Here is a 14701-nt window from a genome sequence, read left to right as displayed (position 1 = left end):
TGAGAGGGACCACAGCTCTGGTTGGAAAGATACAGAACTGCTCCATTGACCATTGCTGAACTCTCAGAGATGATTTGAAGAATCCAGGTTGGGACAATCAGGTCACCTGGCCACATATTTCACGACTCTAATCCCGGCAGGCCAGCGGAAGGGTGAGACTCTGTAGCTTGCACCATCTCGTGTATTTGCTGGGACTGTTCTATATGTTATTGATTGCTGGCGGTTCAATAAATTATTGCCACACTGTTTACCATCACCCTATGTTGTCTGAGTAGTGTTCTGCCTACAGAAGACCCCATGTCTTCACACTATGAGTTATGACGGCCTTTTACAGATTTTGTACTGGGGCCCAAAAACTTACATAAGGGAGTGAATTTTAGTTCTGTCCTTCAACTTGATTAAGTCAATCACTCCAGTATCACTGGTGACAATGATATGGAGAAATGTGGAAAGATAGTCAATCTCTTCTGTATAGAGGACAAGATGTCATCACTGGATGGCTGCCCCATTCTCTCTTTTCTGGTGTGGTTTGTACTCATGGCGGCACAGGAATTGATGCTTATGGGAAAAGTAAGGGACACTCATTAGACATTGGGGTATGCACACTGGTGGCTGGCACTCAAGAGGGGAACAGTTTGGTCAGTGATATATCTAGAGTACGATGGGCCCCGTTGAAATTTGGACCTGGGCCCCACCTCCATGTTGATCAGATATATGAGCCTTTGTAGCATTCCAGATCCTATAAAGGCATACATGTTCACCCTCCATGTAACAATGTCCCCATTCTGGCCCCTTTCTGTAATAATGTCCCCAGTCCTTGACCCTTTCTGTAGTAATAATCCCTGCCTTGGCCCCCATCCTGTAATAATATTCTTCATCCTGGGCCCCTTCCTGGTATAATGTCCCCTTTACTGGGCCAATTATAGAAATGATGTCCCCCATCCTTGCCTCTTCCTGTACCAATGTTTTCCATCCTGGTATAATGTTCACCAACCTGGGCTTCTTCCTGGTGTAATGTCCCCTTCTGGTAACAATGTTCCCCATCCTGGTATTATGTCCATGAACATGGGCCCCTCCTTGGTATAATATCCCCCATTCTATAACAATGCCCCCAATCCTAGGCCCCTTCTTTATTTACTGTCCCCCGTCCTGGTATAATGTCTGCTTTGTAGCTCTTTTCCAACACATCAAAAAAAATTAACAATTCTTCTTGCCTGCCTCTCCTCCCACATGCAGCATCCTCTTCTATAGCCTGCAACTAACTACAACGTGCCAGCCATGAGTGACACATGACATCACTACCATGCGCTACTTGTGATGGGCACGCCGACGTAAGCTACAAGTCTCTGATTGGATGGCAGCGTGTATTGTAGTGCAAGGGGCTGGCGGGTCTCTCGTTGCAATACATTTCATCTGAATGTGCACATCCAGCTGAAAGAGGCACAGGGGTCTGCAGCCTCCCCGCATGGGCTCGGTACTCTCTGTGACCTTCCTTACCCCCCTGAGTTTGGCTATTCACATGGGTCATTTGTATGACTCATGGTTCTACTGTGACTAGCACTCTTAGATGGGCACCCATTTAAACTGTTGAGCACTGTTGTTGGCATGCATGATAATATAAAAACTATGACTAACATGGAGTCACTTTGGCTAGTACAGGGTAACTGTAGTTGCCACTCTAGGGGGCCTTATGGTAGAGAGAGACATGTAACTTGGTTTGCCTTTGGCACCAAAAAGTGACTTGGTTGTGATGAGTTACGCTCTTGTTTAATGTTTCAGGTATTTTATTAGCAAGATCACAGGGAATAGTAGCAGATTAAATCAAAGAAATTAAGGTCCATTCAATAAAAAAAATTGTTGGTGTCGTAACACTTAATTCTGATGTCAACCTTCGTGACTTGTGGTCATGGCCACAGTTGACACGTGAAAAAACTGAGGGTAAAATTTTGTAGAATACATCGTTTTCACCCATTTACTGAACACTTTGTTCCATTTAAGATGTCTGGAAAGCCATGTAAAAAACGTGAAAAGTGAAAAGTTAGCCAAAGTCAAGATGCAAACTTTTTTGATTTTGTCAACTTCCATGAGGTCATGGTCTTGATTGACACGAGAAGGAACTGATGGTGAACCTTTTTCATTCACCTACTGAACCCTTTGTTCCATATACCTTAGATAAGAGAACTGAAGAGCTTTGGAAAACAACTGAAAGACAAAAAGTTGGCCATAGTCAAGATGTAAACCTTTGTGACTTTGTCATGGTCATGGCTTCGGATGACGCATGAAGGAACCGATAGTATAGGTGAATACTTTTCATTCACTTACAGAACACTTTGTCCATATACCTTAGATAAGAGGGCTGAATAACTTTGGAAAACAAGTGAAAACTAAAAAGTTGACCATGGTCATGACTTCATCAACATTCACGTAGCTATGAACAACAGTTGACATGTGAAGGAACTGGAGGGTTAAAGGCTTATAGCATAAATCTTTTTGATGCATTTACTGAACAATTCATCCCTTATGCCATAAATAAGAGGGCCAAGGAGTCTCGGAATACACATGAAAAGCAAAAAGTTACCCATGACCACGATCGGAAAGTAATCTCCACGATAGGTCTCAGTAACTGTGGCGGTTAGTGACATCATGCATAAAAGTAGTTGAATTGTGTGAAGTATAAGTGTTCTACCAGCCTTGGAGGCAGAGGATTTACTGGAACCACTTCTCCGAGCGACCATCATAACCTTGGTGTAGGTGAAGAGTATGCCAAGAGCTACCAGAATTAAGCTACCAATATAGGTGGAGGATCTTAAGGTGTTCTGCACACTCTGGACTACGAGCCTTTCCTGTCTACATATGATATCCCGGGAGAAGAATCCTTTCTCAACAAAACTGTTGAGTACAACAACATCTGCTACACCTGGAAGGAGACCAACAAACCACATAATCATGATGGCGAAATGAGTCCGTTGAGCAGTACATAAAATTGTATGTCTAAGGGGAAAACAGATTGCAATGTATCGCTCGAAAGCCATGGCCATCAAGTTGTATGGGGTGATCTTAAAGGTGATGCTTGCTATGGTGAGAATGAAATAACATATGTGAACTTGGCAGTACACGTTAAATTGAAAAGCAAATGAAAGGAAGAGCGTCAAGATGAGGTACAGCGCATCGTTAATGAGCATGTGGATAAAGAGGATGTAGCGGGCGTTGTCCCGTACATGAGGAGTGGTGAAGTAGACAATCAGCAAAACAGTCATAAAATAGAGGAAAATACAAAAACTGAAAATTGCTACCAAGAAGAAGAGCGTTCTCAAGATTTCATTCATTCTGGCCGAAAGGATAGGGACCTGGGTCACATTATTGTACAAAACCGTGGAGTTCACCACCATCGCAGAAGAGTCTTGGGAGTCCTACAAATCAGACAAAATATAGAAATTTAGAGGAAAATGTTAGCTGAAATATCAAAAATATAAGGAAATGGAATACAAGAAAAGAGGATCCTCTGGCCACAAGGCAAGGTGGATGCATTTAACAGTATGGCAACTCAGATGGAAGGTGAAACAATCTTTTTGCCTGAAATCCATCGATCCAGGAGATCAGGCTGAGGTGTTAGCGAGAACCAACCCCCCCAAGGCACAGGCATATTCTACAGTAAATGTAAGGTAACCATGCATTTTTGTGATGTTCACAGTGCGATAAAAATTACCTGACATCATGATTCTACAGTTCAAAATGATTAATGACGAAATCAAATTTATACTTTTTTTTTTTTATATTTTACGCCTTTAAAAAAATTCAAAACTTAAAAAAGAAAATAAATTTGCTTCTGTGGTCATTTTCTGAGCCTCATAACTTTTTCATTCTTCCATCGATGGAGCTGCACAGGGGCTTCTTTTTTGCATACCGAGCAGTCGTTTTTATTATTGGTACTATTTTGGGGTATATTGGACATTTTGATTGCAATTTTTTTTTCAATTTTTGGCAGAGTAGATGTGGTGATCGAAAAACAGCAATTCTGGCTTTTTGATGTTTTTCTTCTTTATGGAAATTCATTTTCTTCTTCTATTTTTTAAAACATTATTTTTTTCCCACTTTTGATAGATCGGAACATCATGAATGAGGCGGTACCAAATACAAAATTTTTTTCTGTCAGATTGGGAAAAGAGGGTGATTTAAACATTTTGGTTTATTTTTGTATAATATTAAAAAAAAAATTAAGTTAGAGTTTACATATTTTTTAGCACCTCTAGAGTTATTATTATTTTAATAATGCAGTATATACTGAAATTAACAATCTGTTATGAAGCCCAGCCACCGATTCAGACTTTAAAAAACACTAAAACGTCTAATGAGTAGTGTTGAGCCACCCCCGTACTGTTCGGGTTCGGTTCGTCGAACACCGAGATGTTCGAGGAACTGTTCGTCGAACTGTTCGTCGAACACCTTAGAACACCGTCGAACACCGTTAAAACCAATGGCATGCAAACAAAAACACATAGAAAACTCCTTCAAAGGTGTCCAAAAGCTGACAAACTGCTCAGAAGACGCTCTCTTTAAAAAAAGCCGGCCGGCAATTCAGCAGCGGCATACACCGGTACCCGACAATTTAGACAAGAAGGAATAGAGCATCACACATAGATTAGATAGATAGAAACATGTCAGTCACATATATAAGAAGTACAGTGACAGTGTTGGTTACTGTACTTGTCATTTAGTGTAAAGGATTTATTAAAAAAAATATTAGTGTTTTCATGCACCGTCTCTTTAAAAAAGCCGGCCGGCAATTCAGCAGCGGTACCCGACAATTTATAACAGAAAGAATAGAGCAGCACACATAGATTAGATAGATAGAAACATGTCAGTCACATATATATGAAGTACAGTGACAGTGTTGCTTACTGTACTTGTCATTTAGTGTTAAAATAAAGGATTTATTAAAAAAAAAAATTGGCGTGGGGTTCCCCGTAATTTTAGTCTCTAGCGGAGGTTAAGCAGACGGCTGGGGCAGATGTTTGAAGCCTGGGAAGGGGGTAATACCCACGGAGCTTCCCAGGCTACTAATATCTGCCCCCAGCTGAATACCTAGCCTTTACTAGCTATTAAAATGGGGGACTACCCCAAAAAAATGACGTGGTGTCCCCCCTATTTTAATAACTAGCAAATGCTAGGCAGACAGCTGGGGGCTGATATTAATAGCTCAGGAAGGGTGCCATGAATATTGGCCCCCTCCCAGGCTAGAAACACGAGCCGTCAGCCGCCCCAGAAATGGTGCATCCATAGGATGCGCCAATTCTGGCACTTAGCCTCGCTCTTCCCACTGCCCTGTAGCGGTGGCAGTGGGGTAATAGGGCTGGGGTTGATGTCAGCTTATAATGCCAGCTGACATCAAGCCCAGGTTAGTAATGGAGAGGCGTCTATAAGACACCCCCATTACTAACCCAATAGTCAAAGTTAAAAAAAAACACAAACACCCAGAATAAAGTCCTTTAATTGAAATAAAGACGCAATTCTTTATTGTTCTAAATTAAACCATACTTACCATCACGCCCATTCCAGCTGAAGCCAACGATCTCCTGCAATAAAAGAAAAATAATAAAGCAACATCATCCTTACCTTTCCATGGTTCCCAGGACAGCTTCAGCTCTGCTACATCGAGATGACAGGCTGGACCGCAGCAGAACGCTGCCATCCAGCCTGTCATCCCGCAGACACTGAGAAGCGCAGGCAGCGTGGGAGAATTCTCACGCTGAAGCGCTGAGTGCAGGAGAATTTTCCCACGCTGTCAGTGATATGCCTGAGGTGAGCCGAGTTCATTGGACATGAACTCGGCTCATCTTTATGCCGTCACAGCCAGACACTGAGTAGCGCAAGCATGCCTGCGCTTCTCAGTGTGTGCGGCATGACAAGCTGGATGGCAGCGTTCTGCTGCGATCCAGCCTGTTATGTGAATGTAGCAGAGCTGAAGCCGTGGTGGGAACCATGGAAAGGTAAGGATGAGGTTGGTTTATTATTTTATTTTTATTGCAGGAGATCGTTGGCTTCAGCTGGAATGGGCGTGATGGTAAGTATGGTTTAATTTAGAACAATAAAGAATTGTGTCTTTATTTCAATTAAAGGACTTTATTCTGGGTGTTTGTGTTTTTTTTTTAACTTTGACTATGGGGTTAGTAATGGGGGTGTCTTATAGACGCCTCTCCATTACTAACCTGGGCTTGATGTCAGCTGGCATTTTTTTGAGGGGTCCCCCATTTTAATAGCTAGTAAAGGCTAGGTATTCCGCTGGGGGCTGATATTAGTAGCCTGGGAAGCTCCGTGGGTATTACCCCCTTTCCAGGCTTGAAACATCTGCCCCAGCCGTCTGCTTAACCTCCGCTAGAGACTAAAATTATGGGGAACCCCACGCCAATTTTTTTTTAAATAAATCCTTTACACTAAATGACAAGTACAGTAATCAACACTGTCACTGTACTTCATATATATGTGACTGACATGTTTCTATCTATCTAATCTATGTGTGATGCTCTATTCCTTCTATTCTAAATTGTCGAGTACCGCTGCTGAAATGCCGGCCGGCTTTTTTAAAGAGACGGTGCATGAAAACACTATTATTTTTTTTAATAAATCCTTTACACTAAATGACAAGTACAGTAAGCAACACTGTCACTGTACTTCATATATATGTGACCGACATGTTTCTATCTATCTAATCTATGTGTGATTCTCTATTCCTTCTATTCTAAATTGTCGGGTACAGATGCTGAATTGCCTGCCGGCTTTTTTAAAGAGACGGTGCATGAAAACACTATTATTTTTTTTAATAAATCCTTTACACTAAATGACAAGTACAGTAAGCAACACTGTCACTGTACTTCATATATATGTGACCGACATGTTTCTATCTATCTAATCTATGTGTGATTCTCTATTCCTTCTATTCTAAATTGTCGGGTACAGATGCTGAATTGCCTGCCGGCTTTTTTAAAGAGACGGTGCATGAAAACACTATTATTTTTTTAAATAAATTCTTTACACTAAATGACAAGTACAGTAAGCCACACTGTCCCTGTACTTCATATATATGTGACTGACATGTTTCTATCTAATCTATGTGTGAAGCTCTATTCTTTCTGTTATAAATTGTCGGGTACCGGTGTATGCCGCTGATGAATTGCCGGCTTTTCATGTTTCACTGTGAGCACTGTTCCCATCGATTTGGGCAATCACTGTAATGCCACAACCACCATAGCTGTGGCATTACAGTGAGTGGCAGACAATCCCTGCATGATTGGTGCTCTAAATAGTGCCAGACATGCAGGACACGCTTTTGGTGCACGAACAGTTATCGAACATAACCTCGAACAGTCGAATTTTTTGCAAATCGCTCGGGTTCGTCGAACAACTCTAACACCGCCCAAAACAGCTCGAATTTGAGATTGGCGAACAGTTCTAGTCGAACACCGCTCATCTCTACTAATGAGCCCACAGTTGCTAGGGTAAGTCATTGGCACGCAGCGATTGTGTCACGAAGGTGTTTGAGTTTGGGGTGTGATGGGCGCCTTGACAGACACCATGCTGTGCAGAGGGCTTTGTGAAAGTATTTGTGTATATGGTGGGCACTGTGGAGTCTTCAGTGTATGTGCAGAGTATGTGGGGGTACACTGTGGAGGAACACTGTGCAGAAGGGTTTTGTGGTAACATCTACGTATGTGAGGGCACAGTGGAGGCATCATAATCTGTGGAGGGGCTCTGTGGGGACATGAGTAAATGAGGGGTCCACTGAGGAGGCATTATACTATGTGTGGCACCCCAGGGGTCTGGTCTCCACAGTAATAGCAAATGTTATGTCTGAGAGCAGGTGGGAGGTCTCTTGGTCAGGAATCCTATGCATGCCACACCTCCTGCCCAGTCCTGGGAGGGGAAGAACTTCCCCTATATAAAGCTGGGGCTGAGGCAGGGTTAGTGAGAAGAGAAGAGTTGAGAAGAAGAGAAGCAGCATAGGAAAGAAAGATCAGGAGCTCTGTGGGAGCAGGCTAAAAGGAATCAGGGGCTGGCAGCTGAAGAGCTCGCCCTGATTGAAGAGTTACTACTGGACCCGGAGTCCGAGGCTGTGGGGATTAACCCAGACCCAGCAGCAGAAACCGCCCGGCAGGGGATTTCAGGTCCTCTGGCCAAGAAACCCGAAGGCACGGTCACACGCGTGGGACCAGCACCGCCGTCGTGGAGCGGAAGCCACTAGAAGGCCCCGAGTCACCGGCCATACGGGTGAGCACCACACGGTACACTCAGGGACGTGGGCTACTTTTACCCGCCTCTAGCAAGGTAGCCAGAAGAGTACGATTAGTTGGGGAGGCCTACAACTCCGCCTGGCCAAGGGGGATCCCATCTGCTCAAGGACTGACCAGGCCCCGACCGCTAGCCAGTACTCCGGGAGGGTCTATCTTTGTCACCAGTAAAGACCCTGAACTACACCGCATCGTCTCTGAGTGGTTCCTGCTACCCCCATCATCCACGTCGGCTGCCCTGAGGCCATACCCCTCCCGTTGGGGGTTATACCATCTACGCTGCGCTATCTTACCACCGGCCTCAGCGGTCTGCCCTGCAGCGGCAGCTCCATAGCTGCATTCAACGGGTGGCGTAGTCGTCCTACATCTACTGCTAATATACCGCCACTTAGTCTGACTCCCTGGGCACGGACCGGGTCTCCGCCACGAGACTACTACCCCCAACAGGCCCGGCTCCGGGTAGTCCCCGCGTGCGCAACGCTACACCAAGGAGGCCCAGGGGTGCGTCATATGCAGAGAGGAAATAGGGGGGCATCATGCTGTGAGGAGGGGATCTGTGGTGGCATTACTGTATGTGGGGGGCAATGGTGAGAGAAGGGTACTGTGGACACATCAGTATATGTGGTGGGCACTATGTGTACAGGGGCATAGTGGGGGCATAATACTGTGTGCAAAGACACTTTGGAGGCATAAGACTGTGCGGAGGGGATCTGTGGGGGCATAATACTGTGAGCAGGGGCACTGTGGGGACATAATATTGTGTGCAGGGGCACTGTAGGGACATAATACTGTGAGCAGGGGCACTGTGGAGGCATAATATTGTGCACAGAGGCACTGTGGAGGCATAATACTGTGCGCAGGGGCACTGTGGAGGCATAATACTGTACGCAGGGGCACTGTGGGGCATAATACTGTGCGCAGGGGCACTGTGGGAGCATAATACTGTGGCGGGGGCATTGTGGGGGCATAATTCTGTGCGTGGGGCACTGTGGGGGCATAATTCTGTGCGCAGGGGCACTGTGGGGCATAATACTGTGCGTGGGGCACTGTGGGGGCATAATACTGTGCATAGGGGCACTCTGGGGGCATAATTCTGTGCGCGGGGGCACTGTGGGGGCATAATACTGTGCACAGGGGCACTGTGGGGACATAATACTGTGCGCGGGGGCACTGTAGGGGCATAATTCTGTGCGTGGGGGCACTGTGGGGTCATAATACTGTGAGTGGGGACACTGTGGGGGCATAATACTGTGCGCAGAGGCACTTGGGGGGCATAATGCTGTGCGCAGAGGCACTTTGGGGGCATAATACTGTGTGCAGAGGCACTTTGTGGGCATAATGCTGTGCACAGGGGCACTGTGGGGGCATAATTCTGTGCGCAGGTGCACTGTGGGGGCATAATACTGTGCGCGGGGGCACTGTGGGGGCATAATACTGTGTGCGGGGGCACTGTGGGGGCATAATTCTGTGCGCGGGGGCACTGTGGGGTCATAATACTGTGCGTGGGACACTGTGGGGGCATAATACTGTGCGCAGAGGCACTTTGGGAGCATAATACTGTGTGCAGAGGCACTTTGTGGGCATAATACTGTGCGCAGAGGCACTTTGTGGGCATAATGCTGTGCACAGGGGCACTGTGGGGGCATAATTCTGTGCGCAGGTGCACTGTGGGGGCATAATACTGCGCGCAGGGGCACTATGGGGGCATAATACTGTGTGCGGGGGCATTGTAAGGGTACGATGTGGCACACTACGTGCACTACAATGCTTTCCCTCTATTTTAGTGTGGCGCCCAGCTGCGCTTGGTACCACAGATCCTAGAAGTGTGCATTAATGGAATCCTCCACAAGAGGCCCCCATAAACATTCACACATCTCCACCTTCCACCTCAGACCAGCAGAGGGAGCCCGTTAGGAATATAAATAGGGAAGGTGGAGCTAGGCAGTCAGGAGTTCCTCTGGAGAGTTCAGCAAGTACAGATCTGAATACAGAGTCGAGCTCAGTCTAGTCTGGAGTCTACAAAGAGTCAAGTCTGAGAGAGGTCAGCCTGCAGTGTAGCCCAGTCCAGACGCAGTTGTAGCTCAAGTAAGTGAGCCCAAAGTGTGCAGACACCTGTAAGAGCGGTGAAGAGTGGCAAGCTGCCGTTAGTGTGAGTAGCCTAGTGAGGGCCCGAGTGTGGCCGAAGGCGAGTGGAAAGTGAGTAGCAGTGGGGGCAGAGAAGCTTACCCAGCTCACCCCGAAACATATACCGGACACCGGGTCCGAGCTTACCGGGATCTCTACGACCCAGTAAGGCATAACCGGAATCCCTGGAGAACTGCAGGTCCCAGGTACACCAGAGAGCTGATACGTAACAGAGCCAGGAGACATAGGCCCCGTAAGCTGGGAGCGTGAACTCCAAGAGAAGGCCCTACCACAACGTCAGCCGGTGCAGGACAGAGATAAAGTTAGGCCTAGCTTCAGGCAGGTCAGAAACTTACTACGCAGAGGCAAGTAACAGGAAGCCCTACACCAGCTCATTGGGGAGGATCCTGATATGCACCCTTCACCCTACAGTGCTCCGGGATGTGCCTGAATTACCACCAGTAAAAGGTACTGAAGTGACTACCGTGTCCGTCCCCGTTCTTGCTCTGACCCAGCTGGGTCTCGCCTGTCCTGCATCCCCCTCTCTGTATGCTGCCCTGAGGCCCAGCTCCACCTGTGGGGGGCTATACCATCGAGCTGCCATATCAACGGCCTCAGTGGACTACTGCAGCGCTGGTGCTTCTCACCAGAAACCACAGGTGACGTCACGAACTTTCATAAAATTAACAAACAATCCCCTTTTAAAAGCTGACCCCAGGGTACGGGCCCGGGAGTCGACCACCGCGACATCCCCAAGGCCAGGCAAAGGCCCGGGTACCGAGTCGTCCCTATCCCCCTGGACGTGTCATTAGATTGCATGCTCAGAAGGTTTGGTAAAATTGACTTTGCTGCCCATAGCAACCAATCACAGCACAGCTTTTAGCAGTTTATTGGTTTCCATGGGCAGTTTTTCTTTTCAGACAGTTTTGATAAATGAGGTCCATTACAGACTGAGAGAGCCTTACACAGGGGGACACAGAAAAGAGACAATGATGGAGACCTGACAGCCCCATCACATCGCTGTGAGAGAAGAGGAGTCTGGAGCATTGCGGCTTCTGCAGATAAACCAAGGTTGCCCAAAGTATTCTGGCCCTCCCCTGAGGACTATCAATTCCTGCCATGCTTCTGCATGCTGCAGTCAAATTTAGCTTTTATGTGTCACTACACATTGCTGACTGCAGAATGAGTTATCTGGGAATCTGTCAGTGAGTTTGTAACGCTTTTACCTGCTTTTCTTTCGGAGCTCCTCTCAGCTGAGTTGAACATCGATGTGGTCATCAATCAGCTAAGAAAAGCTAAAAAAAAATAAATAAAAAAATAAATAAAGCACACGATAAAAGAGTTACAAACTCCTGGTCAGAATGAGCTCACTGACAGATTCTCAGTGACCTCATGTTGCACCCAGAAATTTGCAGGGAAACAGGGCGCTGCAGGTGGAACGCAGCTCTGACTGCTGCCGAGTCACGATCTTCCCCAGCAGCTCCTCCTTCCAGCCGGTGATGGCATCCTGCTGGGCCCTCTCCATCCTCCGGCATAGCTCCTGGATCTCGGCATGGAGGAACTCGGTATCCTCCAGGGATAACTTCGCCATTGCCTCCTCCAGGGTGAGAGGCATTGCTGATTGCTGCAGGCCACGGACGGGAGCTTGCTCCGGACTCTCCTTCATCTTGCCTGCCGGGTGCGGTCTGTCTAGACTGCTGGAGACTCCGCCCTGTCTCCCAGGTTTCTTCTCTCCTCTCCCCTTTCGGGGGCGGTTCCATGGCAGCTTGCTTTCGGCCACACCTAGGGGCGGCCCCCCCAGCTTCATGGACACATCTACATACATGGTCACTGATGCTCGGGGCGGGTCTCACTTTTGGCGCCATTCTGGAACCCGGCCCACGATGGGAGGCGGTTTCTTGTTGTCTTTTGTCTCGCACATAATGGTGCCCGTTCTTCTGGGGCAGGCGCCACATTCAGTATCAAACACAGTCTCTAGGCGCACAATACCCGGTGATAACGGTTGGGTTCATATCCTGTTCGTGACGACAAAGATGACGCGCCCCCTGGGCCGTGGGGTACTCGGTGCCGAGCCGGTTGTTGCTAGGGGAGATGTCACAGTGGCGGTGACCCGGTCTGTGACCCAGTGCAGTCAATAAAAGGGGAATATTTACAGGGGAATTAAAGTTCTTATATATAGTTTGTGACGCCACCTGTGGTATGCTGCTATATGGAGCCGCCGCTGCGGAGCACGTCCTCTGGAGCTGTTGTTAATGCAGCAGAGTTGGTTTAGCCCTCCACAGGTAGAGCTTAGCTCCAGGGCAGTGTAGATGTTAAAGATGTTGCTGTGTAGTGCAGGGGGTGATGGCGCAGCAATAACTTCACAGAGACAGTGGGGTGCAGTCCTCAGAGTTTAATCACAGTTGTTAAATTCCTCAGGTTGCACTGTCCGGATTACGACCTCCCACGTCGCGCTGCGGTCACCAGGCAGGGGTTCAGCAAACTCCCAGGTGTTTCAAGAGTGCCTGACAGGACCCCGTTCTATATGCCCTTCTCAGCCGTCTTCCTGCACTGGCTCTCACCCTTCTTGCCCTGCACCTCGCCAAACAATGTCCCAAGCCGGTATCCTCGGATCTTTCTGGGCAACCTGGAGTTCCCTGGATCCTATGTGGCTACCTTTTTGGCGACTTGAGTGCGGATGTGGCAGCTGCACCCTGAAAGTACAGAAGCCTCTGGTTTCCAGTTGAACTTTGTAATTCTCACTGATTAGGGGCCGGTCCCCTCTGCGGCTCGATCCCTCCACCGCCTGGCAGATTCGGGTGTACGGGTGGCCTCCAGCACTGCCCGTACCCCTGGGATCCCTTCTTCACTCCTGGAGCCTTCCTCCTGCTCCTCTCCTCTCCTCCTCAGTCTGTCTTGGGCCTCTCTGCTAGGCCCTCCTCCTGAGCAGAGCTCCTGCAGAGCTCCTGTTCCCAACTCCTTCTCTCACTGAAGAACCTCTCTAGAATGTTCCACCCTCTTTTTATATCACTTCTTCCAATGCTCCCCTGATGCTCTCCTGCTTGTCTGGAGTGGTGTAGTGTTGGATGCAGGTGTTAGGGTCCCGGGCAGCACTCTATCCTTCCATGAGAGTGAGATACCAGACCTCTGGGTGAGATGCAGTACCTCTGTGGTGACTGAACCCTCAGGGGCGCCACATCTGCGTATTGTGTGCGTGTCTGCGTATTGTGTGTGTGCGTGTCTGCGTATTGTGTGTCTGCGTGCGTACTGTGTGGTGTGTGTGTCTGCTTACTGTGTGTGTGAGTGCGTACTGTATGTGTGTGCGTGTCTGCGTATTGTGTGTGTGCATGTCTGCGTACTGTGTGTGTGTGCGTGTCTGCTTACTGTGTGTGTGAGTGCGTACTGTGTGTGTGTGCGTGTCTGCGTATTGTGTGTGTGCGTGTCTGCGTGCATACTGTGTGTGTGCGTGTCTGCGTATTGTGTGTCTGCGTGCGTACTGTGTGTGTGTGCATGTCTGCGTATTGTGTGTGTGCGTGTCTGCGTGCATACTGTGTGTGTGTGCGTGTCTGCGTATTGTGTGTCTGCGTGCGTACTGTGTGTGTGTGTCTGCTTACTGTGTGTGTGCGTGCGTACTGTGTGTGTGTGCGTGTCTGCGTATTGTGTGTGTGCGTGTCTGCGTGCGTACTGTGTGTGTGCGTGTCTGCGTATTGTGTGTGCGCGTGTCTGTGTATTGTGTGTGTGCGTGTCTGCGTATTGTGTGTGCGCGTGTCTGCGTATTGTGTGTGTGCGTGTCTGCGTATTGTGTGTCTGCGTGCGTACTGTGTGTGTGTGCGTGTCTGCTTACTGTGTGTGTGAGTGCATACTGTGTGTGTGTGCGTGTCTGCGTATTGTGTGTGTGCGTGTCTGCGTACATACTGTGTGTGTGTCTGCTTACTGTGTGTGTGAGTGCGTACTGTGTGTGTGTGCGTGTCTGCGTATTGTGTGCGTGCGTGTCTGCGTACATACTGTGTGTGTGTCTGCTTACTGTGTGTGTGAGTGTGTACTGTGTGTGTGTGCGTGTCTGTGTATTGTGTGCATGCGTGTCTGCGTGCGTACTGTGTGTGTGTGCGTGTCTGCGTGCATACTGTGTGTGTGTGCGTGTCTGCGTATTGTGTGTCTGCGTGCGTACTGTGTGTGTGTGCGTGTCTGCGTATTGTGTGTGTGCGTGTCTGCGTACATACTGTGTGTGTGTCTGCTTACTGTGTGTGCGTGCGTACTGTGTGTGTGTGCGTGTCTGCGTATTGTGTGTGTGCGTGTCTGCGTATTGTGTGTCTGCG

At 48.1% G+C, this 14701-nt stretch overlaps 1 protein-coding gene across 1 annotated transcript; it reads right to left on the bottom strand.

Annotated features, from left to right (window-relative positions):
- Positions 1-2465: 2465 nt before the first annotated feature.
- On the bottom strand, positions 2466-3326 carry LOC141244181 (odorant receptor 131-2-like). The gene has a single exon (XM_073668993.1). The coding sequence runs from the start codon at positions 3324-3326 to the stop codon at positions 2466-2468; it is 861 nt and encodes a 286-aa protein (XP_073525094.1).
- Between the last annotated feature and the right edge of the window lie 11375 nt (positions 3327-14701).

This window comes from Phyllobates terribilis, unplaced genomic scaffold (assembly GCF_046119375.1).
Source record: "Phyllobates terribilis strain yellow unplaced genomic scaffold, ASM4611937v1 Scaffold_2__4_contigs__length_985480577, whole genome shotgun sequence".
NCBI classification, from domain to species: domain Eukaryota; kingdom Metazoa; phylum Chordata; class Amphibia; order Anura; family Dendrobatidae; genus Phyllobates; species Phyllobates terribilis.
Note: the sequence above shows the minus strand (reverse complement) of the source record. Positions and strands in the feature narration are given on the sequence as shown.

Coding starts and splice junctions, on each gene's coding strand:
- LOC141244181 (XM_073668993.1), bottom strand. CDS start 3,326: ATGAATGAAATCTTGAGAACGCTCTTCTTCTTGGTAGCAATTTTCAGT.